General features: G+C 47.2%; 2 protein-coding genes across 13 annotated transcripts in view; both read right to left on the bottom strand.

The window, feature by feature from the left end:
- The window catches only part of EIF1AX (eukaryotic translation initiation factor 1A X-linked), a 396,407-nt gene that overhangs the window by 262,504 nt on the left and 106,842 nt on the right, over window positions 1-27,061 (bottom strand). The gene's annotated exons all lie outside the window — the stretch shown is intronic.
- MAP7D2 (MAP7 domain containing 2) overlaps window positions 1-27,061 on the bottom strand; it is a gene marked incomplete at both ends in the record, with an annotated part of 52,096 nt that overhangs the window by 1,583 nt on the left and 23,452 nt on the right. For 4 of the 12 annotated variants that reach the window (XM_082864210.1, XM_082864209.1, XM_082864207.1 and 1 more), the window contains 7 exons: window positions 1,831-2,017; window positions 2,715-2,793; window positions 3,246-3,302; window positions 4,465-4,569; window positions 5,322-5,547; window positions 13,067-13,199; window positions 13,780-14,048. In XM_082864210.1, the coding sequence (XP_082720336.1) occupies window positions 1,831-2,017; window positions 2,715-2,793; window positions 3,246-3,302; window positions 4,465-4,569; window positions 5,322-5,547; window positions 13,067-13,199; window positions 13,780-14,048 (1,056 nt within the window). The remainder of the gene's footprint in view (window positions 1-1,830; window positions 2,018-2,714; window positions 2,794-3,245; window positions 3,303-4,464; window positions 4,570-5,321; window positions 5,548-13,066; window positions 13,200-13,779; window positions 14,049-27,061) is intronic. The other 8 variants (XM_082864218.1, XM_082864214.1, XM_082864215.1 and 5 more) reach the window with 2 other exon arrangements.

The following is a 27,061-nucleotide window of genomic DNA, read 5'->3' on the forward strand; positions in this document are numbered from 1 at the left end:
GCAGAGCCGATCTCTCCCACAGCACCCTCGCTAAAGTGAGACTTCCACTCCCCCGCCCCCCCTCCCCACCGCGGGCCTTGTCTCTCTCTCTCTCTCCTCTCCCTAGAGGTGGAAGGAGGAAGTTTCGTAGCGTGTCAACCAGAGGCCTAGCTCAGATAAGTGGTGGGCCGGGATCTGAGGTCCCCTCACCAGGAGTCTCTCTGAACAGCCAGAGTAGGGCTGCTGTCAGGTTTGTCTGTTTTTTTTTCTTCCTCCGTAAGAGCTTAGAGAAGAATCTAGAAAAACAAGTTGAACTGCAGAAGCTCAGATGATCTGTCTCCCTCACACTGAGCCTAGTTAAGGGGCAGCAGCTTACCTGACGCCACTTCTGGTGGCCCGGAGCCTGGGCAAACTGCTTCATTAGTGGGAACACCCGCCCCATCTCCGCCTTGCCCACCTCCATTCCCAGGGTTTGAACAGCTGGTCAGAGCAGGCGGAGGACAGAATGGCGCCACAAGCTTAGGCGCTGCCCCCAGGAGTCACCATTCTCCAGTGCAGAGGTGGCCACACCAAGAACGCAGTGCACACACAAAGCTCCTTCACTTCCTTGAACCATGGCCAGTGCCAGGTCTCGTCCCGCCCCCCCACCCAGAGGCAGAAAGAATAAGCACAACTGCCTCGACACGGCGGCGGGAGGTATTGTGTTATCCTTTAAGATGCCCCAGCAGTTCCCTGCCCCCCCCGGGGGCAGAGTGGCACCACTTACAGGAAGTCTGCCATGATGGTGGCGGGTGGTGGCAAGGCCTGACGAGGCCGTACTCTCAGGCTGCGCAGCACTCGCTCTCCTGGTGACAGGGCGGCTGGACCCTGGGTTTTCCCATATCTGGCTCAAGGCCAGGGTGCACGAGCTGGTATATTTACAGTCAGCGTGCCCTGGGAAAGGCTCTGCTCCCCACCTGCCTCCCCCCAGACTGAGGCTGAGTATTCACAGGCAAGGAGATAAGTGTAAGCTCCGGCAGGCTGGAGCTCTGGCAGAGCTTGTACAAAATACTGGCATTCCCTCCTGTCACAGAGAGGACCCCCAGCCCCACTGCCCTGCACTGCATTGTTCCAGCGCCTCTGCCCCAACCCCGGGCTAACTGAGCCCTCCTCTGGTCCAGGATTAAGTTGCCAGGCAATGTTATCCACAAACATATACCAGTTAAGAATTCCTTAAGTTGTTAGGATCTGAAAGCAAATTAGTTCCTTTATCAAGTTTCCAGTGACAAGTTTACTTAAACATGAGACACTGGACACAGTGAGTGTGCCCTTTTGGTGCCCCACCCAGATCCCCTTTGCCTGTGGTTGCACCCACCCCCCAGCTGCTATGGGCTCACAGCTGCTGCCCTTCCTCTGGACAACTGCCTTTGGCTGATGGGAGCATCCCCACCCTGGGTGCTCCACAGTCGATGGCTGACAAACACAGTGCCATGAAGGCCGCCTCCCTTACCGCAGTCAGAGCGCTCTCTGGTGGAAATCCATCCTCCAGAGTTCCACTGGGACCAGCTGAGACCAGATCCTTGCTTAGTGACTCCCCCTGCCCAATCCTGCTTCCCTCCCCTTCCCTTTCTCCTGAGAACTCTCTTCTGATAAATCCCATGCCCTAGAATCCCTGTCCCAGGCTCTGTTTCTAGGGAACTCAACCCAAAACATGGATATTAATTTACCACTGTTAGCTTTCCTCAATGGCAACCGTATCTACTATAGGTGTGTAGAAAGATTTGGGTGTGGAAAAGATGAAGAAATCAACTAAGAGGTGGTAGAGGTATCTGGGGAAGAGATGAGGCTCCAATGCAAAAGCAGTGGACCTACCTCACATCCATAGACTGAACTTCTTCGGTTGAATCATCCAGACTGTTTGATTTCCCATCAAGGGCGTCCAGGTGAACAAGTCCCCCAACTGGTTTAAGTCCATTAGTGAAAACATCTTGGGGGAAAGTCTCTGGGGCAGCACGTTCCACACCATTAACTTCCTGGCAGGTGTTCAAGCCATTGATTTCTGATGGAGAACACAAAGTCATTCTGTCAGTCATAAAATATCCCAAACGATGAAATAACAGGGGAAATATCTATAGAGGCAATGAATCCTCTACTTTACCAACAATGCAATATCTTTTGTAAAAAGAACCCCTTCCCACTGGGAAGAGATGACAAATGACATCATCAGTGTCTGTGCAGGGCTCATGACCCACCCGGGAGGCTTGGTGTCATATGCTGTACAGGTCCCCGGGCTCGAGCCACAAGGCTAAAGAGAAATGTGAAGAGTGACTCTGAGATGGGTATGCGTTTTCTGACTTTGGCTGCCACGAAATAGTCCAACCTGAGGAGCTTTAAGTACATGATAGAAAAGAGCTGGACTATCTAGAACTCTGGAAGGCAGAAGAAACTGCCGTAGAACAACAGAGTCAGTTCTTAATAGAACCTGACCAGCAATCAAGCTTCCCGGAAAGCAGCCCGGCCAGCAGATGGCCTGGCTCCGGCACTGGGATTATTAGAGTAACTGAGGAACCCGCCGGTTTCCAAGTGGACCTGACAGACCTGTGCTGGAGATGGAAACTCCACAAGGGAGGGGAAAGTGCACAGGCCCCTTCCACTAATAAAGCTCTTAGGACCCGTGGGTGCTAGTCTCCCACAGGAAGCGCCATGAGCCCTCACCTCCTGAAAGGAAGAACCTAAGAACCAGACCTCACGCTCACCTATTTTGTTGGGGACAACTGGTTTTGTCTTATTTTCCACACACACAGCAGGCTGAAGCTCCACTTTCGGGTCTTCTTTCTGAAAACAAACAGAGGGAAGGTTGGCTTTATGTAGAAAGGTAAGTGCTTTTGAAAAGTTATCAGAGGATATTTGGAACCATGCTGGGCCAACTGTCTGCTCCACGGTAATTCTTTGAATTTTCTGAGGTTATTACAAATCAGCTATGTTTCCCTTATCAATATGCCACCATTCTCTTTTTTGATCTGTGGACTATAATGCTTCTCCCTGCATCCCTACCCCCATTTCCCTGAGGACATCTTTTGTTATCACCCCATCTCTGAAATCCCTCTCTTAGACTCCTCTTTCCTTTCAGGGACCTACAGCCTCCTTAATCTAGCCAGGAACAAAGCAAGGAAGAGCCTATTTTTTTCTGGTTAATCCTCTCTGAGACCTACAATGTCACTGAATATATTCCACCATTCTGTTCTTCTCAGAACATGAATTATGAAAATGGTACTCTGAATGCCTACCTTCACTTCCAGAGACACATCACTCTTCCTTGTTCTCTTCATAATTTCATCTATTCTCTGGGAACCAAAAAGAAGCAGGTACATATACAAGTAAGCCGGGTCTATACGCAATTTCACATTCCTCACAAAATTTGTAAAAAAGAAACATCAGCAGAGGATAATGTGTATAGAAAGGTTTTTCCACTGATTTTGCAGACATACACCTCTGCCATACGAACACGGTCAAATGCTTAAGGAGTGAACCAGTTAGGTATCTAGAATCAACAATTTATATCCCATCTTTCTCCTTCCTCTCCTTAAGTTACCTAGAAAGCAACACATCACTACCTGCCATTCGAGAGGACCACCCTAAAGAAAGCCAAGCTGAGGTGCAGAAGGGGAGGCCACAGATTGGACACCATGAGAACGGACCTTTATAATCAGCCTCCTTAAACCCTTTACCCGTAATTAAATGGCCTAAAAACCCCAATTAAAAGACAAAAACTGTCAAACTGGATTAAAATAACAAATCCTGACCATGCCTATAAGACGCACATTTATAAGGACACATAGGTTCAAAGTGAAAAAATTTATCATGCAGGTGCTAATCACAAAAAGGCTGACAAAGTAGACTTTAAGAAATATTACTAGAGATAAAGAAGGCCGTTTCAGGGCTTCCCTGGTGGCGCAGTGGTTGAGAGTCCGCCTGCCGATGCAGGGGACATGGGTTCGTGCCCCGGTCCGGGAAGATCCCACGTGCCGCGGAGCGGCTGGGCCCGTGAGCCATGGCCGCTGAGCCTGCGCGTCCGGAGCCTGTGCTCCGCAACGGGAGAGGCCACAACAGTGAGAGGCCCGCGTACCGCAAAAAAAAAAAAAAAAAAAAAAAAAAAAGAAGGACGTTTCATAATGATAAAAGGGTAATTCAATGGGAAAATTTAATAATTTGAAATATAAATCCACCTAAGAGTAGAGCTTCAAATTATGTATATAAAAACAAAAATGTATAGAACTGGAAGGAGTAGTGGAGAAATCCATAATCACAGATGGAGCTTTCAATACCCCTCTCTCAGTAAGTGAAAGAACAAGATGACAGAAAACTAATAAAGACACAACAGTATGATCAACGAAATCAACCTAAATAACAATTCTAAGAGCACCGTACCCAACAACTGCAGAACATAACTGGACTCACTTCCTGTCCCTGCCTCACCCTAAGTACTCCTGATCCCTTAGCCCTTACCTTCTTCCTCTCCAGTCGCTCCTGTTCAATCTGCAGCATGATCTGCTCTCTTTCTAGACGCATCTGTTTAGCTGCCTCCTGGGCCTTTGCTTCTGCTGCTTCCTTCTGGTAGAAACATGTAAAAGAAGGGATAGGCTTTACTAAGCTGAAGAAAACGCTAGTTAATTCCCTGGGGTTTGCACCTATATTCCTCCACCTCATCATCTACCGAAAAGTGGGTGCCGCTCGAATATTCAATGTGGATTTACACAGCCCGCTCTACGACACAGCAGACATGGTTGGGTCTCACTCATGTGACCTCGGTCCACCATGCAAATCACCTGCAGACATTCTGCGTACAAGGTCAAGGTCTTTCTGTGTCTGAGGGTAGTCTCTGGCCATAAGTATGCATGTGGCTAGAAATTTCAGGAAGTTAATTTCCCCTCAGTGACCTGCAACCATAAGGGGCAGGACTTGGCAGACAAATAACCTAGTTTCCTCACCACTCAGGGGGATAATCCTAAGGCATGGTCCACAGTCTCTCAGAGAGTTCCATAGTGAGCAAGTCCCAGCTGCCCACAGTAACCCACTCACCAACGTGCTTTCCTCTCACTCCCCTACCAGCTTCCTGCGATCATCTCCCAATAAACTACTGGCACCCAAGTTCTCATCCAGGGTCTGCCTGCGGGGGAACCCAAACGGACATACAGCAAATACTACCAACTTCACTTCTGTTGCCCAAAGTCACTCATATTTATCAACTAGCCCAGTTAAAGAAAAACTTCAAGTAAACATTATGAGCCATCCAAATTTAACTAATTTTACCTAATACTAACTAAGGTCCTTAAGGAAAGTCTCTATAAAGATTTGCACAGCACCTGCTTTTCAATCATGGCCTTTTCCTGCTTTTCTTTTTCTTGCTTCTCCGTTTCTTGCTCTTCTTTCAACAGCAGCTCCTCCTTGGCCCTCCGCTTGGCCTCCTCTGCCGCCTTCCTTTTCTCTTCTTCCTCCTGCCGCTTCTTTTCCTCTTCCTGCTTACGGGCTGCTTCTTCTAGGCGAAGTCTTTCCCCCTCTGCCTTTCTTTGCAATTCCTCTCTCTCCAGCCTTTTGAGAACATAAATGATGTTAGAAGACAACGACGACGTGCCCACAAGGTAAACTACCAAGAGCTGTGTGCCAACAGTAGAGCATAACACTTGACACTGTCACAGACACACGCATATGAGTTAGCATCCACTTAAGAAAATGACTCACATCCTTCTCAGAAAGCCACTCCAGTCCATACCGTTACCAAAAAAAAAAATAAGCAAAGTGGACTTCAAATTCTGTGATACCCAGAGTAATAATGTATCGATTTGTGAATAGACTGTAATGAAGACACAGATGTTCCCTAGCCAATTTACAAATGACCACAGGCCCATCATTCTTTTTTTTTTTTTTTGGCTGTACGCGGGCCTCTCACTGTTGTGGCCTCCCCGTTGCGGAGCACAGGCTCCGGACGCGCAGGCTCAGTGGCCATGGCTCACGGGCCCAGCCGCCCCGCGGCATGGGGGATCCTCCCGGACCGGGTCACGAACCCGTGTCCCCTGCATCGGCAGGCGGACTCTCAACCACTGCGCCAACAGGGAAGCCCCCATCATTCTTATTGAACGAGAATTCCTTAAAAACTGAGTAGGATAAATATTTAAAACCAACTTAAATGCACTACCAAATGTAAAATAGGTAGTTAGTGGGAAGCAGCTGCATAGCACAGGGAGATCAGCTTGGTGCTTTGTGACCACCTAGAGGGGTGGGATAGGGAGGGTGGGAGGGAGGGAGACGCAAGAGGGAGGGGATAAGGGGATCTATGTATACGGTATAGCTGATTCACTTTGTTATACAGCAGAAACTAACACACCATTGTAAAACAATTATACTCCAATAAAGATGTTTAAAAAAAAAACAACTTAAGCTAGAAAAAAAAAAGAAAAAAAACCTCGAAGTGTCTCAGTGACTCTCACATCTGTGCCAGTCAGCAATTTGAGAGCAGTGACTAGGAGCTCAAAAAGTTCACTTTGGTTTTAATTAGTATGTGACTTCTGGAGCAGCAAATGGAAGAAAATGCTCAACAGAAATTTGACATTTAAGGAATTAAAGCATCTATTTTCCATTTATCTTGGCATTCTTTAAAAAAAAAATTTAGCTTTTATTCTTTGCTAAATGAAAATTAAATGGCATTTAGACATTTTTCATCCACAGATGAATGGTCAGCGATGTAACGATAAAGAGCTTAAGCAGTGAGGGAAAACTCTGTAAAGTCTAAGTGCTTGTTTTTACATTTCTAACGTTCTTCCTGCTCATGTGTGTCACTTTCCTCTTCTATGAAAAAATGTGGATAAGTATACTCATTTTGCAGTGAGTTACTGACTGGCAATGTGCCACATGGGCAAGACCAAGACTGCATTCTGATTGTGCCACTTGCTGTGTGACCCTTCCTTGGAAAGTCACTCAACATTTCTGATGCCCATTTTTAAAAAATGGGAATAGCTATATTACTGGCTCCTCAACATCACTGTGGGAATTAAATGAGATAATGGGAAGCACTTAGCACAATGCCTGGTCCTGGGCAGATTCTCAAATGCTAGTGTGTTTTACAATTTAAAATGAACACTCTCTTCAATTCCCAGTGTCCTTTTAAGCGCATCTGTAAATGTGTATGTTTTTCAGAAATTACCTTTATTGGGAAGCATGTACCACTGACTTACTGGGGCGCTGGTATATTGTTATAAATGATCAAGACTTAAAAAGAACATCCTTCCACCCTAACGGTTGGCTTTAGGAATCACGGAGGCAATTAGCCTATGTGCTACCAAAGAAATATTTTAAAAGGTAAAAAAATACACAAAGACATTAGCCTAAAACTACAATGGGACATGACAATGTATTCTATGTTCACAGAGGGTGCAGTGCCTAAAAGCTGGAACAACTGAAATCACTAACAAATATTCTGGAGAACTTTGGAGAACAGCATTATGGGGCCTAGTCAGAAAGAAACTCACCAGTTCTTAGATTCCTCAATGAAAGACTAGGATGCCCAACACAGGATTGTAAAAACCGGATGTGTCAATAACAAAACTTCTCCCAAGGTTAATCAGAGCACTGTTTTAGTATTTCTCTCTCTTTTAAGGAGCCAGTTGTGACTGTCTCAGAGAAGTTAATACACAAAGGATACGTATATAAATTAACCCACAAGCTACTTCATCCTTAGGATCTGAAAAGCCACTCGGTTTCTTCCGTTTTACCATGAGGACTTCAGAGGTGCCCGATGCATAGCTATGCAGTAACACATCCTCTTAGCCCCTAGGTCTCCATAATCCAAGTCATCAGCCACAACATAAATTCCTCCCCACAGGCCCATAAGCCCCTACAGACAAAATTCCCTCCATTTAACCACACTCTGCTTCCCCCAAAGTAGCTAAAAACTGGCTTTCCCTGTGTGAAACCAAGTCTCTCAAAATCCTCTCCAAGAATAAACATTCTTTCTCTCCCTGCTTAACGAACCAGAGAGGACATGGCAGTGTCATTTCCCCAGCACCCCTCTGCTGCAGGCAGCCCGACCCCACTGCCCTTGCCGTCATTACCGGCTCCCTCCGGAGCTCACCAGACCCACGTGTACTTCTGTCACCCCCGCCCGTCCTTGCTCCTGCCACCCACCCCAAACCTACCCCCCTTCCTCACCAGATAGAAAGTACCAGAAAACTGTGCACTGTAGTCATCATTCAGTGGATACATCCCTCATCCCCGTTCCCGGCCACCGGTGAGGGTCTTCTGTGTAACGACCCCCATCTCTCAAGCTCCAGACGCCGGCCCCCTCTCGTCCCACCCTCTCACATTTGCACCATGTCCCTGACACATGTTCAGTCTCGACTCATTCAATCTCCGGATGAGTATGTGGGTTTCACTTTCTCCCTTCCTTATGTGCTTAAAAGTTTTCATTTAAAAAAGCTTAACCTTCAATGTTCTAACCTTCCCCTTCTTTGATCTGCCCTCGCCCGTCCCTCGCCGCCTTCTCTCCTGACCGGCCCCGGGCAGCTCTGTGCCGTCCCTGCATCCGCTCCCTCTTCTCTCAGGGCGCCCAGGCTGCCCAGCCACTGAGCATCTGCGGGATGGCATGGGGGCCACTCTGGGCCCTCCTGGGCTGTCAACAGTGGTTGAAGTAAGGCCCAGACAAGGCCGACTGGTCATCTTTCCCTGGACCTCAGCCGCCACGCCAGCCATCCATCCTCATCTCCCAGACCCCCAGGGGAACAGTCCAAACCTCCACTTTTCCACCGTCTTCCACATCCTCTTTAGTCGATGGCATCATCAACCACTTTCCAGAGAAGACCGGGGCCACCTGATCTGGGCTTCCTAAACTTCACTCCTCTACAGCATTCCTGCTCAGAAAATGCCCCCTTTTTTCTGCTTAGATGCAAAGGATTATAAATGCCACCAACCACACTATTAACTCCACACACAGCCCCACACCCGAGTTCCTTCCACCGTCCCCCTCTCTTCCTTCCATCGCTTTGTCCTTCTACACGGACCTTCCCACGGCCTGCAAAACACTCAGGCCTCAGGGATCCCAAACAACTCTCCTCTGTCCCCTCTCCCCTGCATTCTGCTGATGCTCAGGGCCTCTGCCATCTCACCTCTGTCAAGCTGCTTCTGTCTCCACCCCTCTCCATGATCTCCCCCCAAACCTCCATTCGTGTCCTAAACCCCAAGACCAACGGCCTTTCCTCAGCCTCGACACGTCTCGCAGGTGCAAGCGGCATTCGACTTCCCTCCTGTGAGGGCCTGGCTCTCCCTTCCTGACTCGGTCGCCACCCCCCGCGCCAGACGGGCCCTGCCTGCCCAGCTCTTACCCCGACAGTCCACCACCCAGAGGCTCAACCGACGAGCTGCCAGGGCTGAGCGGCACCAGGACCTCTGCCGGAAGGGCCGGGCCCAGGCCAACTCTCGCACAGACACTGAGCTGCAGCCTGGCTATGTGACCCTGCTGATGGAGGGTGCCTACCTCAACTATCTTTCCACTTGGGCCCACAGCAGCTATCTTAACTTCTTAACATGACTCATTTTGGAATCCCAGTAAGATCTCTTTGCTTCTAGTTTCTGCCAGTGCCTTCCCTGGGGCGGACCCAGGGTCTAGGGTTTCTTGCTCCAAGAATCCTGATTTCTATCTTGGGCCATCCACGAGCCCAGGCACTGTGCCCTGTTCTGCATGCTTCCAGGAGAGCCCCAGGGTCACTGCTAGCGGGGACTGGACGAGCGTTTGCTCTTCTTCCGGGCCCAGCTGTCTGGGCACCTTGTCAGCCCTTCTGCTCTGAGCAGTCTCATCCCTGACTCGGATGGCGTTTTCCTCACCAGTTTGTCACAGTGATTGGCTTTCCACGGTTTGGCTCAAGTATCTTTATTTTCTCTATATTCTCTCATCTGGCAACTACATTTGTGTGGCTTCAACCACTGACTCTTAAGCACAAAACAGGAGCGAGGATGATCTTATCCCAAGAGGTGTCCGCTGTGTTCCAGGCCCTGGTTGTGTGGCACTGTACTTTCTCACCTCCCACGTGGTGCTAGCAAAGCTTCATATTCTGGCAAGAGAGAGGAAAACTGATTTTGGGTCAAGGGTATTGCTCTCATTTTTACCTAGGCCCCAGGCTTCAATTCCATTTCTAATCACCTGGATATCTTGCAGGCACCTTAAACTTAGTTTATCTACAATCAAATGGCTTGTTTTTACCCTCTAAAATCAATTCCTCCTGTCCTTCCTTTATCTGTCATTGGGTGTACCATTCTCCTATGCTTAGAATCAAACCTTGGCGTCGACTTTGAATGGGCCCATTTCTGTTGAACCCGCCTTCACTCCTCCAGCTCGAGCTCCACCACACTGCGCTGCCTTCTCTTAACCCACAATTGCAATGGCTTCTCATTTGGGCCTCTTCCTACTTCTCTACCTTTCCTGTATGTTCACTGAGCGCCAGCACCAGTGATCCAAAGACTGTACCCCGGCCAAGGTGCTTAGTTGGGGGAAGTAGGCCTGTGAACAAATGAGGAGGTTCTGTGATCAGCCGACCAGCCGGGCTGGGCGGGCGAAGAGGGGGAGAGGTCTGTTCTCTCCCAGGGGCAGGGCTGGAAAGGCTTGCAGACAGGGAGCAGTGCTTGACCCGAGTCGGACAATGGAAAATGTGTCTGCTGACAAGGAGCTCGAGGCCACGGGAGGCAGCGTGAAAGCAGATGAGGAGGTGTGGACCTGCAGGACACAGGGGTGCTCAGGCCGTGGCAGGCCTCCTGTGGGCAGGGGAGTCACCGGCTTGTTAAAGGACAGGAGCAGGACAATGACACTTATTTGAGAACAGGCACTGGGGACACAGCGTGGACAGTGGATGAGCTCCGCGAGACCTAGAGCGGGGAGCTCAGTGCGGATGCCACAGACACAGTCCAGGTCAGAGACCACAGGGGCCAGAGCTCAGGAGGGGAGAAGGGGCTGGAGGGGAAGGGAGACGAGAGAGATGCTAGAGGCGGCCGAGACAGACCTGACAGGGGACGGGACACTGACGAGGAAGGAGAGGGGAAGTTGAGAGCTGGCTTGGACACATCTGATCTGGTTGCCTGGAGACATGGAGGACTGAGCTTGTGAAAGGAAAAGCAAGTCTGCGAGAAAGACAGTAAGGTCTGCTTTGGAAATGCTCAATTTGAGATGTGTGTGGGACACACTTAAAGGAAAGCATAAAGCAGTTGGTAATACTGCCTGCAGGTTCTAAGACCAGTGCTAGCCAACAGACCTTTCTGTGATGAGGGAAACGTTCTAGAGATTTGTGTAGTCCGATATGGTAGCCACTAGCCATGTAGCTACTGAGCACTTGAAATGTGGCCATACGGCTGGGGAACTGAATTGGACTTGATCTTAGTGTATTTCCATTTCGGTGGCCACCTGGGACTAGAGGCGGTGGTACTGGACAGCACAGGCTCAGGAGGCATCAGTACCCATGTGTGATTTAATGCCTCCCTTGTACCAGAAAGTATTGAAGGTTTACAGAGCAAGATGAAATTGGCTTCAGAAATAGATGGTAAAACAAGGCAAAGAAAAGATGAGGGTAGAAAGGGAGATGAGAGCAGAGTTGGGTTAGCACCCCAAATGCTGAGCATGAGGACGCTGTGTGAAATGCGAGCCCCAAACTTTTGAAGCCAGAGGAAGCTGGCAGCGCATTGGGGGCGCGGGCCAGGCAAGAGGGCGCAGCGCTGCTCGGGAAGGGCTTGTCAGGTGAAGCTGGCCAAGGACTGAGGGCTGGGAGCCCAGGTGATGCGTGAGGGGCTGAGCGGGAGACAGAGGAGACTGAGAAGGAGAGGCAAGAGAAGCAAGGGCAAGCGCGACACGGTCAAAGCCAACCAAGAAATGGATTAGGAGTCCAGCAATTAGGAGGAATGGTGAGTGTGAGGTCTGCAGACTGAGTGTGAGTAGAGGAAATAGAGACAGGCAGTACAGTCAATTCTTTGAGGAGCTGCGCTGTGAAGGAAACGGGAGAGGGTGCTGGCTGGAAGGCAGAGAGCTGCACCTTCCTTAGCACAAGCTACAGGCACGCGACTCACCTGCTCAGGGCCCGCACATCCCAAGCCCTGTCACTGAGGTCCTGCGACTCATCCTCTCCTGGGACCTCCCTTCACACATCCTGCGGCCCACCCAACCCAGCCCAAGCACACCACTCAGTAAAAAGACCTGCTGCTGTTAACCAAAAGGTTGGAGGTGGGAAAATCATCAGAGAAGCCCAGAGTTCGAGGAAGGAACCAGCCAGACCTCCCCCCCTCCTCCTTCAAAGAAATAAATCAGCAGAAGTGTAATGACAGACCACAACAGACTTGCCAAGGTCACTTAAGGATGAAGAATATTCTATTACTGATTAAACTCAGCGCCATAGCTGAGTGAAACACGGCAACGTGGCTGGCTCCCTGTCACGTTAAATCCTCTCAACAGTACTGGACTGTACTCTGTGATTATCCTAAGAGCTTCCTTTATCAATTTAATGATAAAATCTTCCTTGCCCTTCAACATGCATTTCTCTCTGAATACTAAGACCAGAATAGGCAGAACCGTCTGTATTTTGACCAAGTGCCCCAGGGGTCAATGCAGTGGTTCTCAAAGTCTGGTGAGCTACTGAAGCGGGACACGGCCTGGGCCTGTGTATTTTCACCACAACCCCTGACTGACTCTGACACCCTCCAAAGTTTAGGGACCACTGCCATGACATCTTCTTTCGTGCTCCAGGATGGGAGTCCCCGTACCTCGTGTCTCATGGCCTATGAGGTCGGCTTCGGCCCCAGCTAGGAGCCTCTGCTCAACCCTCCTTTCTCTTACCTGGGGGTGAAAGTTAGAATACTTTGGGGGAAAAAAAACACGATTCAGGAAGCAGAATCAAGATGTCTACATCCGGAACCTCCTGTCTTTTCAGGGAGAACCTCACTCTATAAACAAAACTCAAACTCCTTTGATAGCTCTACGAGGTCTGGCTGGTCCTAGAGTGTATGCCGAGAACAGGGGCTGTCGGTAACACCGACATCCAGGAGCTGGGAGTTTCCGCGGTCTCAGAAGGCCTGAGCACCCCCATACCTGTCTTGCTCTTCCTTCTCCAGACGTTCTTGCTGCTCCTGTTCCTTCTGCAGCCGGGCCTGTCGTCTCTTTTCGGCCAGCATCTTTGTGGCCTCTCCTGCATCAGTGGTGCCCGCTGTGGGCTTCCACGAGGCTGCATTGGAGGAAAAGATCAAGGGAAATGAAACAGTGACTGCACTCACACGGCAGCTACCACTTGGGATTGAAAAATCCAACCCAGTGGGTGATGGGAAATGCTGCCAGGACCAGCACAATCGGCCACCAAGCAGAGAGGCTGCAACAGGCTGGCTGTGACCCTGGATGCATTCCACCATGGAGGGCAGTGGAGAGGCGACAAGGAGAGACAGGGCCACCAGCAAGCCCCAAGGCAGCCACCACCGCTGCGCCTATCATCTGGATGAACTCACCGCAGCTGTCACGGAAGCTTCAAGGACTAAAGGAAGACCCTCTCTGTGGGAAAGGCAGATGCTGGCTGGATGCAGCTGACCACCCCCGTGGGCTTCCACAGCTAGGAGCAGCGTCAGCCCCTCAGCCTCCTCTGCCACGAGACCCTCAGGAGAGCGAGGGGAAGGACTCGGGGCAACATGCAAGCCTGAGAAAGTGGCACGAGGGCATGGAGTTGTCTCCGGGAAAAATCCCCGTCTCTCCCCCATACCCGAGACTCCCGCGTGCATGGAGTCAGAGGGAGAACTGGCTGGGCGAGGAGGGCCTACCTCCACCGCCCTCGGCCTTCCCTGCTGCGGCCTCATGCTTCTCGGTGGTGTGCCTGTCTGCCACGTGCTTCTCTGGGGCCTCCTCCCCAGGTGGGCCGGCTGCCTGCTGAGCCAGGGACCCCTCCCTTTCCTTGTTGCTCTTCTCTTTCTCTGCTTTCTTCTTGGGTGTTTCCTGGCCGGAAAAGGCGGGGAGGCGGTACTTCACCGGAGACCCTGGGTATGGCGGCTTCACGTTCTTTGGAGACTGCGGATATGCTTTTGAAGTTGCCCTGGAAAACCAAAACCACGCCAGAAGATGATTACCGGGCCTGACCACAGAACCCTCTGTTCCAAAGACACCTGGTTCCAAAAAGTTGAACAATTTCATCCTTCAAGGCAAACAAATGTAAGGCGGAGCACACACTCAGAAGTCCCTGAAGTAGGACTTCCCTGGTGGTGCGGTGGATAAGAATCCGCCTGCCAATGCAGGGGACACAGGTTCAAGCCCCGGTCCGGGAAGATCCCACATGCTGCGGAGCAACTAAGCCCGCACGCCACAACTACTGAAGCCCACGCACCTAGAGCCCGTGCTCTGCAACAAGAGAAGCCACCGCAACGAGAAGCCCGCGCACCACAACGAAGAGTAGCCCCCGCTCGCCGCCAACTAGAAAAAGCCTGCGCGCAGCAACGAAGACCCAACACAGCCAAACATAAATAAATAAATAAATAAGAAGTCCCTGAAGTATTATCACCCTAACAGGAACATATGGTATCTAGAACATGTCCCTGGTGGAAGGGACAATGTTTTAGGAAGCCCAGCCAATGACGCCATGTCTGAATTTCACTTAAGTTTGACGACAACATAAGAATAAAGTGTTAGGCATTTTCCTACCTCCTCTTTTTAGAGGAGCACCAGGGTTGCATCTGGCTTCAGCATATGGCAACGAACGACCCTGCTCCCATTTTTTTCTATTATGGCAAAATACAAACAACATGAACTTTACCATCTTAACCACTTTGAAGTGTACAGTTCAGTGGCATTAAGTACATTCACACTGTGGTACAACCATCCCCATCGTCCATCTCCAGAACTCTGTACTCTTTAAACGCTAACTCCATACTCCCGCCTCTCCCCAGCCCCTGGCAACCACCTTTCCACTTTCTGTCTCCAGGAATTTGACAATTCCGCATACCTCACAGAAGTGGAATCATACAGTATTTGCCCTTTTGTGTCCGGCTTATTTCCCTCTGCATCTGTTGGAAGAAGGTCCATTACAGGTGTGCTGGCCTAGGCCTGGCTCCTGGTGACCACTGGCTGCTGGTGATGTAGATAACAGCCTAGCTTTAGTTGCCGAGTGCACCCAAAGTTCGCACAGGGGTGTGACATTTGTACAGAGTACTTTTAGAAGAGCATAAAGTAATCTGTTCGTGCATTACACACTGTCACTCTCAACCCTGTAGCAGGCTGAACCATATGAAAGTGCTAATGTTCAACCATTTTTGATCTATAAAAACAGCAATAAAAATGGCAACTCAACATAATATTAAAGGCCAATTTCTCACCAGAGACCTAAAGAGTTTCCTAATCAGATCCTGGTGGTAAGGAAAAAATATAATCAGATCAACATTAAACTTGGTCTTGAGCTGGAAAATAATCCTCAAGGGGTGCGTGGACTGGAAAAGATGCAGACCAGTTTTCCAATGCTCTCATGGTAAAAGCCCAGCTCCGGGTGCCAAGGAGCACCGTGTTCTCGGTTAATGCCAGGCTGAGCGCCACACAATGACCCCATGAATACGACTTGAACGCGATCTGAAGTTTTAAAATTCAGTTATTTCAGCATCAACCATTTTACTGATAATGGAATCAGTCCAGATCCCACTTCCATGGTGGTCTGTCCACCCCTCTCTGGCAGTCTGCTCCGTAGCTGGACCACTGTGACCCCAGAAAGAATCACTTCATACTCGCCACACCGACTTCCCTTGTGCCACCATTCTGTTAGGCCTGGAGCCACACAGAAGCCCCGTGACACCTCGTCCACGTGGACGGTGCCTCCTCTTTGCAGACCATTCTCCCTCTGCCCTGGGGCTCAGCCAACTCAGGCCCCACCATTCCCGAGGGACCTCTTGACAAGCAGGCATTTCTATATAACCTTGGTTTCCTACTTTTGTTCCTAGACCCGAACCACATAAAAGCCAGGCACAGAATCCTCTTGCTTCTTCAATATACGTATGCATATGTACCAGGGTTTCTCAATCCTGCCATGACATTTGGTGCTGAATCATTCCTTGCTGTGGAGCTATTCTGTGCACTGTTTCGCAGCATCCCTGGCCTCAACCCGCTAGATGCCAGTAGCAATCTCCACTCCCCGCAACCCACCCCAGGTTATGACAATCAGAAATGTCTGCAGACATTGTCAAATGTCCCTGCAGGGGCAAGATCACCCCCAGCTGAGAACCACTGAGGTGAGACATACATATAGCGCCCCCCCACGCCCCTTCTATCTGTATAAAGCAGGTAAAAGTGGTGCTGCTCTGGTTGAGGGGCAGTGTCCTAATCCCCACGCCCCCCGAGGCCCGCCTATGAGTCTCCTGAGAGCCCTGGCTTGAGAGGGAATCATCAGAGCCTTCTGTGTTCAGACAGCCAGGGTCACACCTGGATCCCTCCCCCAGTGATCTGGAGCTCACACTCCCTCTAGCACCCTCCAAAACTGTGTCCACGCTTCCTGAGGGCTGTCTGCACACCAGCCCCTGTGCTGCTAAGTGTAGTTGTGTATGTATGTGTGTATACGTGTACGTCTCTTTTAGTTGTCAAAAACTGGTATGACACAGGTACTATTATTAGGGTCACTTTATGGAGGAGGAAGCGGGCTTAGAGAGGTTAAGTAAGCCGCGGAACTGCAGTCTGTGCCCACGACTCCCTGACTCCACTTCTTCCAACTTGGCCCTACTCCCTGTGTCGCAATGGTGGCTAAGCCAGAGCCTGGGGTCACCACGATCCCCAGATGTTCATTTTAGACCTGGCACAGAGTAAGCACACAACAGATGTTAGATATCGGGTGTTAGTGAAACATATAAAATAAAAATCCGAATTATCCTCACAGACAAGAACGAACCAAAAGCAGGAGGAAGAAATAAAACGGGGGAAACCACAAGCCCTGCTACCTCATGATGACAGCGCTCCATTAAGCATCGTTTTCCAATCAGCTGCAAAAACCTGCATTTAGGTTCAAACAGCCTGTACTACCGTACAGCAGGGGATCTTCTGCTTGGCAACGCTCTCCTTCCACGCTGTCGTCTAGGGCCATACTGCTGCTATAACCACCAGGAGCGTGTCTTAAAGGACCTGGTCTAATGCGCCGAGGTGATCAAAACACGTCACTTACTCCCTAGAATGTCAAGTGCATGCTCTGTGCAGCTCCGGTCCAACCACTGTGCAGGGACAGGCAATGGCAAACAATTACTCCTGGATGTGGGATTTGGAAAGAGAGGCAATAGGAAAGACTGCTATTTCACGGCAGATGACGCAGACAGAAACACCTTCTCCTTCCGTAAGCATTCCTATCTTGACTCATTAAATAGGAACTTCTGCTATTGTAAGGACTGGCAAAAAGCCATTTGCTCTTCTTCCTTGCCCTCAACCTCCTCCCCAAGGAGTGAGACATGACTTCTCTGCTTGGTGAGACAGAGCAGAGGTGCTGGGCGCCCACCGCCCAGTCCATTTGAGTTCTCTCGGGCACCTGCCTGCAGCGAGCGCACATCTGAGCTTCCCTCAGTGGTGCCTGAGAGGTGGGTTCCCCCCGGGGTCCTGGTGCAGGCGCCTCTGCTGCGCATGGGCAGACATGCGAGGACCTCTTCTGCAGACCCCACTCCCACCAGGAGGGTCCCCGGGGCTGGACTATGGGGAGTGGGTAAGAGGCCTGCACTGGCTGCAGGCCCACTTCATTCTATAGTCTTGCCTTAGTAGCAGAATGCCAGCACCTGGATCCCAACACGAACCCAGGGTCTGGTCTAAATGGCTCACTCACGGAAGGGAATGAGCCCAATGACAGTCACACCCTCAGTCAGTGTGCCCGGAGCCTGTAAGAGGGACATGCAGGGCAGGACTACAATCCCACGGGGAAAAAGCTGGTCTGCCCTGGGTGTGAGAGGTTCTGACAGCCTCAGACCTACTCAGCCCTGCTCAGCCTTGCTTCAACTTGCTTTAAGAGAACAGTCACGCGTAGGTTCTGTTCACACCACAGACTGTAAGGTTCTGTTCTAAATAATACTGGGCCAATTATCCACGAGCACACATCTAAAAATAATTGCTACCTGATAAGTAAGGGTGAATTATTTGGGATAAAACTCAACATACTAAGGAGTCTATCTACATTCCCCTACCCCAGCTCTTGCCCAATAAACAAAATAAATGAGAACGCACACACACACACTCCTCGTACGCACAATACAAACACGACCTTCAAATTAGAGAAGTGTAGGTAAATCATTGATTTTTTTAACAGCGAATGACCAAACTACAGAATACAGTCTTAGAAGTTCCCTATTTTATCTCCAGATCCATAGAGTTTCCTGCTCAGCCCGCCTCACTACTTCCCTACGTGGATGTAGACCTTGCCCGCAAGAGCTGCTGAGCGTGGGAAGCGTGAACCGGGCAATGCTGGTCTGTCTGGCAGACCCCGAGGCTCTCTGGTCTCCTGCTCACACCACTTACTGCAAGCCAAACGAAGTCCGGCAAAGCTACTGTTTCCCCAATTTCCTAGAAATAGATATCTTGGCTGATGAAAGAAATTAAACACAAATTAATCAGGGAACTCACTGTGCTTTCATAGAGTTTTGTTTTTAAGTACCGTCTCATCTATCTAATAAGGGTCTATTTGGTCACCACAATAACCCAGTGAGGTAGGTAGGAAATTACTATTAACCATATTTTAGATAAGAAAGCCCAAATCCTAAGTGCTTAAATGACCTTTCCCAAGAGGTGTAAACAGATGAGAGAGCCACGTCACTTGATTTTTCATCTTGCTTTTTTATAGGTTTTCCACTCCAAGTTTTAAAAGTTCAATACTTCCAATGATTCGACATCTAACAAAGGGAATTCACAAATTTTGTTGGGGTGGTAGAGATAGGCCTTCCTGACGCACAAGGCAGGATTATATAACCTTTTGAGGTTCCATGACTGGTAGGAGATATGAACAAACACCTCTGTAAGTAGAGCGGCAAGAGAAACTCTCCGGAGAGGGTTGTCATGCTTCTGAACGTGAGTTTACTGCAAAGCAGATCCCCAAAGGACTTTTTTCACTCCACATCTTGCAATCTAGTTCTATTTTTTCCAAAGCCACTTGACTCCAGGCACAGTGAACACAGCCCACCCACAGGATGGGAGGGGTCTGTGGCCTCGTCAGCACAGCTTGGCCAACATTCTGAGAAGTCTATTTGTCAATGGTCCCATTTTACTATTTACTTTCCAGAGAGAAAAAGAGCAATTTTATACCACAGAGACCTGTGGATACCACCTTAACCCAGTGATCAAAGTTACCATCACCAGTAATGAAACAGCTTGACATCATGGCCTCCTGATAAGATGCGCCGAGAAGGAACCAACATCCCTTCCATGGGATTCCTGCCCCAAATGTATAACCTGAGTCTAATCATGAGGAAACAGCAGACTGACTCAAACTGAAGGACAGTCCTCAAAAAAACACAAAACAAAACAGAAAACCGGTCTGTGCTCTTTAAAAATGTCAGGGTCATAAAGAAAGGCTGAAGAACTGTTGCAAGTTAACGCAGACTAAGGAGGCAAGACAACTGATTGCAATGTGGGACGCTGGGTTGGATTCCGGACCAGGAAAAAAACTGTTCCAGAGGATCTCACTGGGACAACAGGCAGAAGTTGCACACAGTCTGTAAATTAAGTAAATTAAGTCTATAAATTAAGTAACAACATCATGTCAAATGTTAACTTTTCTGATTTTTCACACTTGTACTGTGTTATACAAAAGAATGTCTTCATTCTTAGGTATAAAGGGTCATGATGTCTGCAACTGATTCTCAAATGGTTCTTGGAAAATGTGTGTGTGTGTGTGTGTGTGTGTGTGTGTGTGTGTGTGTGTGTGTGTCTATGGAGACTATATGAGAGTGAGTAGGGGATGGGAATGATGAAGCAAGTGTGGCTAAATGCTAACAGGATGAGTCGAGTTCTAGTCTTGCAACTCTTCTGTAGGGTTGAAATGATTTCAAGATAAAAAGGTTCTTAAAAATCGGTCTAAACTCAAATTATCCTCTACTAAGACAGACAAATACAGGACAAGGACTGGGTGAGCAGCTAAGTATGGCTGTGAGGAGGGGGTATAACTTAACATTTTCAATTATCCTTTTCAAGAAAATTTTCAGGTAAGAATGTAAAAGCCTATTTGAGAAGGATGGTGGTAACACAAACAATAGTTAAATTGTCACTGCAGGGAGCCCTGATCCACCGTAGATGCTCATCTGTGGGCAGGGAATACCATGCCACCCATCTACCAGAGAAGCCTATGAGAATGGTGCTCGGCAAGGATTGATTGAATGTCCTCAACCATCAGAGAAATAGGCTGGCTCCAGGAGCCTGTGATTCTGAGAGGGAGGTGCTTATTTGGGGCCATCCATACAACTTTGCCTTCATTTTTTCCCTCATGTGGACTACCTGTTTTGTTTCTAACGCATGATAAAATGAAATTAACCTAGATTCCTGACACAAAATTGATCTCAGGTAAGCTATCTCTGAAAGTCATTATCTTTGGCAGATTATATTTTCCACAGATGGCCACAATAATATCTCCTCCCATCCCACATGATCTTCTTGAGTTTATTTTTCCATCCCATCGAATCTGAGGTGGTCCCACTGCTTTGACCAAGAAAATACAGCAGAGGAGGAACACTGTGCCAACTCGGGGCATAGTCCTTAACTGGGGTTAATGGGCCATCATCCTTAATGGGCCGTCTTGGACCTTAAGCTTAGTCGAGCCCTAGGTTGTAATTTAGCTGTAGCACCAGATGACATTGAACCGTAATTGCACGGAGGCCCCAGACGTGAGAACTTCCCAGTGAGCCCATGTCAAGCCACAGAACCACCACACAAAAGACCCTAAGAGAGACCCTTCCGGTAAGCCCAAGTCACAGAGCTGTGAGAATTAATAACAAATTGTTGTTTTATCCTAGTAAATTTTAGACAGTCTATTACAGCACCAAGGGATAATGGACACATTCCCCATCATAATGATCAAACTAACTTAGAATACATTTCTAAGAACCTGAAACCATGAGAGAACATTTCACATTGAAGAACTAGGGGTACAGGCAGCACCTACACACAGAGGGCAGAGACAGGCTGGGTAAATGCACTTGACCACACTTGATTTCCTTTCTCTAGGTTACAAGAAGAAAGATATGCTCCATCCACATCTTTGAGAGTCTAGCTGAAGCTAGTTTTTTAAAACCCATACAAGTACCGGACAATGCCAACCAACAATGAAAATAAACTTGAACATTTAAAAGAGCAAAGCCATTAATATGCACAGCCGCCTACAGTGACTTAATTGATCTGAGATCCGGGAGGGGAACAATGCGCTGTCAGAGCCATTCATCACATGGCCCGGCTGGATTTCTGGATGGGAGTTCAAAGTGGCTAGCCCCCCGCCCCAGGCCATTCAAAGCCACGTCACTTCCAGTGTGCTTTAAAGATCACAAGCTTGGTCTGCACAGAGGGAAAGTTGAAAATGCCACTTTGCTTGGGGCTTATTTTGTGTGACACCACTTTAAAAACCAAGTGTTTCTTTTTCATCTTTCTTTAATATTGAGTACACAAAAGAATTTTTATAAAATAGGAAAGGTATGAAGAATGATAAAACAAATGTTCACACATGCACCAACCAGCTCAAGGGAAAGACATACTATGCCAGGATCTCCCATGTGCCCCTCCCTGAGCCTGTCCCCAACTTCCCACTCAGAGGCCATCATCACTCTGCATTTTATGTTTTCCATTTTCTTAAAATCATTTTACCACATTTATATTCTTAAAAACACACTGGTTTTGCAACATCTAGGAACTCAGTATACATGCAATCAAACTGCTGACATTCTTCTACAACTTCCTTCTCGACACTACGTTCCTGAGATCCACCCACTGGTTGCGGGCAGCTGCAAGCCACTCTTTTTCACTGCTGTATAGTTTGGTTGGATTTTCAGAATATACTTACAGTCTACTTGACTTTTCACATTTCTCAGACCTGGCCCATACCCAGTGTGGTTCAGCCGCTAATTTTCACCCCAGGGAGAAACGAAATTTCTTTCTGAACATTTTAAAAATCAAGAAACGTTTGCTATTCCTTAGACCTGTCAACTTGGTAATTCTGATTTAGAGGTGCCTGAGCAACTTCTATTCCCAGGGCACCTCAAAAAGAGAGAAGGATTCTGGAGGTTGACAGTACACAGGCAGTCCAGCTGTGTTAGTGCTATTTTTCCTGCCTGTGTTAGAGACAACATGTATGGGGCTCTAAAAATAAAAGCCAGTCCATTAATTTCTCTTCGTTGAAAGTGGCAGGAATACCGTGCAGCACGGTACAGAAACCAGCATCCCTCATCCTCAAAAAATTCCCCAAGTGAAATATACAGCACAGAAAAGAGAATGTTTAAGAAACTGATCAGTGGGAGAATAAACTGTTGAATGTCCCGGAAGGAACGAGGAGGCAAAGGGCCTCAGTCCTCAGGTAGGTTTGGCCCCAGCATTGCCCAGACCTGCCCAGACCACTCTGCTCTCCAGGCCCGCCTTTCCCCCCTGGCTAGCGTCCCACAGACTCATGCTGCGCGCAGACTGTGCAACAATAAACTGAGTCAGCCCCCCGCCCTTGCGGCAGCCTAGCAGGAGATAATCAAGTACAATGAGGCACAGATCAATTCGGCCTGCTCCCTCACCTCATGCAGGGCGCTCTGCTCAAATGTCACCTCCTCAGAGAAGCCTTTTCTGACCACCCGATCTAGCTCCGCCCCTCCACCATCCTCCGCCATCTGACCCGGACTCATTTTTCTTCACAGCACTTATCACCACCTGATATTATATTTGTTGTTCACTGTCAGGCAAGCTCCACGAAGGCTGAGAAGAGCACTGGACACAGAGTAGGTGCTCTATGGGTGTTGGATAAACGAATGACTGACACAGCTATGTTCTGTCAGCACAGTGAAGGGGGCGAATTCAGCTTTGGCTAGCTCTGGACAGGAGGACAGCTGAGCTGAGTCCTGAGGGATGAGCAGTACAAGGTGGGCAGCTCTCTCCTTGGAGCAGGCCTGGAACTGTCCTCATCTGGGTCCACATCTCCCTCCCACCTCTCCTGGGGCCCGTCCAAGTGGAGACTATTTTCATTCGTTTGGGGATTCTCTGGAGCACCTGGCACAGTGACTTGCATTCATTCATTCCATGAATACTTATAAAACTTCTACTAGGTGCCCATTACTGTTCTAGATAGAGTAGAAATTTTAAATATTTCTCTAAATTGAACTGCATTTTTAAAAGTCTGGGATTGTGTTTGAGTATCTTTGGTCAGAGAGAGCGTTTTAAAACTCGGATGATATGTCCTTAAAAACATAAAATAGTTCTTGAATCACAACCTTCAAGATTTTCAACTTCAAAGAAATAGCACAGAGCCCACTGCAAGCTTGCTTCCAAAAACTGAATTGTCATCTCTATAGAGGGCAACAACCCTCTTGGTTCACAAAGATGAAATTTACAATGATGATGCAAGGACCATGAGTCAAGACCCAGGAAAGAGAGGGTAGAATCTGGAAAAAACCCAGGACAAATAGGCTTTTCTCTCTGCTAATGTCAACGTCCCAAACTGACAGGAGAGTACTGACATGCAAATGGAAGACTCAGAAATAAGACAAAGACAAACAGAGACCTCACAGCTCACCTAATGGATCTGGAGTTTGCGAGAAAGCAATACAATAACCAAAGACAGGCAATACAGGCACAGAAAGAATGCAATGGACTTAAGAAAAAAAAAAACCCAAGATGCTATTAATTCAGTAATGCGCTACAGAAAGATTTTCTTTATGGAAAGCACATACATCGATAACCAGTAGTAGTAGTTTATAAAAACCATAGCAATCTCTGAGCAAAACCATATTAGCGAAAAAGTCTCTGTTAGGAAGCAAAAAATCAGATATAAGTGCTTCTCTCATCTCGAAACATTTTTTAAAAATTCCCAAGTGTTAGAGGGCAGACAGCAGAAGCAAGAAGAACTACAATCCTGCAGCCTGTGGAACAAAAAACCACATTCACAGAAAGACAGACAAGATGAAAAGGCAGAGGGCTATGTACCAGATGAAGGAACAAGATAAAACCCCAGAAAAACAACTAAATGAAGTGGAGATAGGCAACCTTCCAGAAAAAGAATTCAGAATAATGATAGTGAAGATGATCCAGGACCTCGGAAAAAGAATGGAGGCAAAGATGGAGAAGATGCAAGAAATGTTTAACAAAGACCTAGAAGAATTAAAGAACAAACAAACAGAGATGAACAGTACAATAACTGAAATGAAAACTACACTAGAAGGAAGCAATAGCAGAATAACTGAGGCAGAAGAACGGATAAGTGACCTGGAAGACAGAATGGTGGAATTCACTGCCACAGAACAGAATAAAGGAAAAAGAATGAAAAGAAATGAAGACCTCTGGGACAACATTTAATGCAACAACATTCGCATTATAGGGGTCCCAGAAGGAGAAGAGAGAGAGAAAGGACCCGAGAAAATATTTGAAGAGATTATAGTCGAAAACTTCCCTAACATGGGAAAGGAAATAGCCACCCAAGTCCAGGAAGCGCAGAGAGTCCCATACAGGATAAACCCAAGGAGAAACACACCGAGACACATAGTAATCAAACTGGCAAAAATTAAAGACAAAGAAAAATTATTGAAAGCAGCAAGGGAAAAATGACAAATAACATACAAGGGAACTCCCATAAGGTTAACAGCTGATTTCTCAGCAGAAACTCTACAATCCAGAAGGGAGTGGCATGATATACTTAAAGTGATGAAAGGGAAGAACCTACAACCAAGATTACTCTGCCCGGCAAGGATCTCATTCAGAATCAATGGAGAAATCAAAAGCTTTACAGGCAAGCAAAAGCTAAGAGAATTCAGCACCACCAAACCAGCTCTACAACAAGTGCTAAAGGAACTTCTCTAAGTGGGAAACACAAGAGAAGAAAAGGACCTACAAAACAAACCTGAAACAATTAAGAAAATGGTCATAGGAACATACATATCGATAATTACCTTAAACATGAATGGATTACATGCTCCAACCAAAAGACACAGGCTTGCTGAATGGATACAAAAACAAGACCCATATATATGCTGTCTACAAGAGACCCACTTCAGACCTAGGGACACATACAGACTGAAAGTGAGGGGATGGAAAAAGATATTCCATGCAAATGGAAATCAGAAGAAAGCTGGAGTAGCAATACTCATATCACATAAAACAGACTTTAAAATAAAGAATGTTACAAGAGACAACGAAGGACACTACATAATGAGCAAGGGATCAATCCAAGAAGATATAACAATTATAAATATATATGTACCAACATAGGAGCACCTCAATACATAAGGCAACTGCTAACAGCTATAAAACAGGAAATCGACAGTAACACAGTAATAGTGGGGAACTTTTAACACCTCACTTACACCAATAGACAGATCATCCAGACAGAAAATTAATAAGGAAACACAAGCTTTAAATGACACAATAGACCAGATAAATTTCATTGTTATTTATAGGACATTCCATCCAAAAACAGAAGATTACATTTTCTTCTCAAGTGCGCATGGAATATTCTCCAGGATAGATCACATCTTGGGTCACAAGTCAAGCCTCAGTAAATTTAAGAAAATTGAAATCATATCAAGCATCTTTTCTGACCACAGCACTATGAGATTAGAAATCAATTACAGGGAAAAAAACGTAAAAAGCACAAACACATGGAGGCTAAACAATACGTTACTAAATAACCAAGAGATCACTGAAGAAATCAGAGGAAATCAAAAAATACCTAGAGACAAATGTCAATGAAAACACGACGATCCAAAACCTATGGGATGCGGAAAAGCAGTTCTAATAGGGAAGTTTATAGCTATACAAGCCTACCTCAAGAAACAAGAAGAATCTCAAATAAACAATCTAACCTTACACCTAAAGGAAGCAGAGAAAGAAGAACAAACAAAACCCAAGTTAGCAGAAGGAAAGAAATCATAAAGATCAGAGCAGAAATAAATGAAATAGAAACAAAGAAAACAATAGCAAAGATCAATAAAACTAAAAGCTGGTTCTTTGAAAAGATAAACTAAATTGATAAACCATTAGCCAGACTCATCAAGAAAAAGAGGGAGAGAACTCAAATCAATAAAATTAGAAACAAAAACGGAGAAGTTACAGCAGACACCGCAGAAATACAAAGCATCCTAAGAGACTACTACAAGCAACTCTATGCCAATAAAATGGACAACCTGGAAGAAATGGACAAATTCTTAGAAAGGTATAACCTTCCAAGACTGAACCAGGAAGAAAAGGAAAATATGAACAGACCAATCACAAGTAATGAAATTGAAACTGTGATTAAAAATCTTCCAACAAACAAAAATCCAGGACCAGATGGCTTCACAGGTGAATTCTATCAAACATTTAGAGAAGAGCTAACACCCATCCTTCTCAAACTCTTCCAAAAAATTTCAGAGGAAGGAACACTCCCAAACTCATTCTATGAGACCACCATCACCCTGATACCAAAACCAGACAAAGATACTACAAAAAAAGAAAATTACACACCAATATCACTGATGAATATAGATGCGAAAATCCTCAACAAAATACTAGCAAACAGGATCCAACAACACATTAAAAGGATCATACACCATGATCAAGTGGGATTTATCCCAGGGATGCAAGGATTCTTCAATATACGCAAATCAATGTGATACACCATATTAACAAATTGAAGGAGAAAAACCATATGATCATCTCAATAGATGCAGAAAAAGCTTTTGACAAAATTCAACACCATTTATGATAAAAACTCTCCAGAAAGTGGGCATAGAGGGAACCTACCTCAACATAATAAAGGCCACATACGCCAAACCCACAGCAAACATCATTCTCAATGGTGAAAAACTGAAAGCATTTCCACGAAGATCAGGAACAAGACAAGGATGTCCACTCTCACCACTATTATTCAACACAGTTTTGGAAGTCTTAGCCACGGCAATCAGAGAA

Source organism: Leucopleurus acutus (genome assembly GCF_964270905.1).
Source record: "Leucopleurus acutus genome assembly, chromosome: X".
NCBI classification, from domain to species: domain Eukaryota; kingdom Metazoa; phylum Chordata; class Mammalia; order Artiodactyla; family Delphinidae; genus Leucopleurus; species Leucopleurus acutus.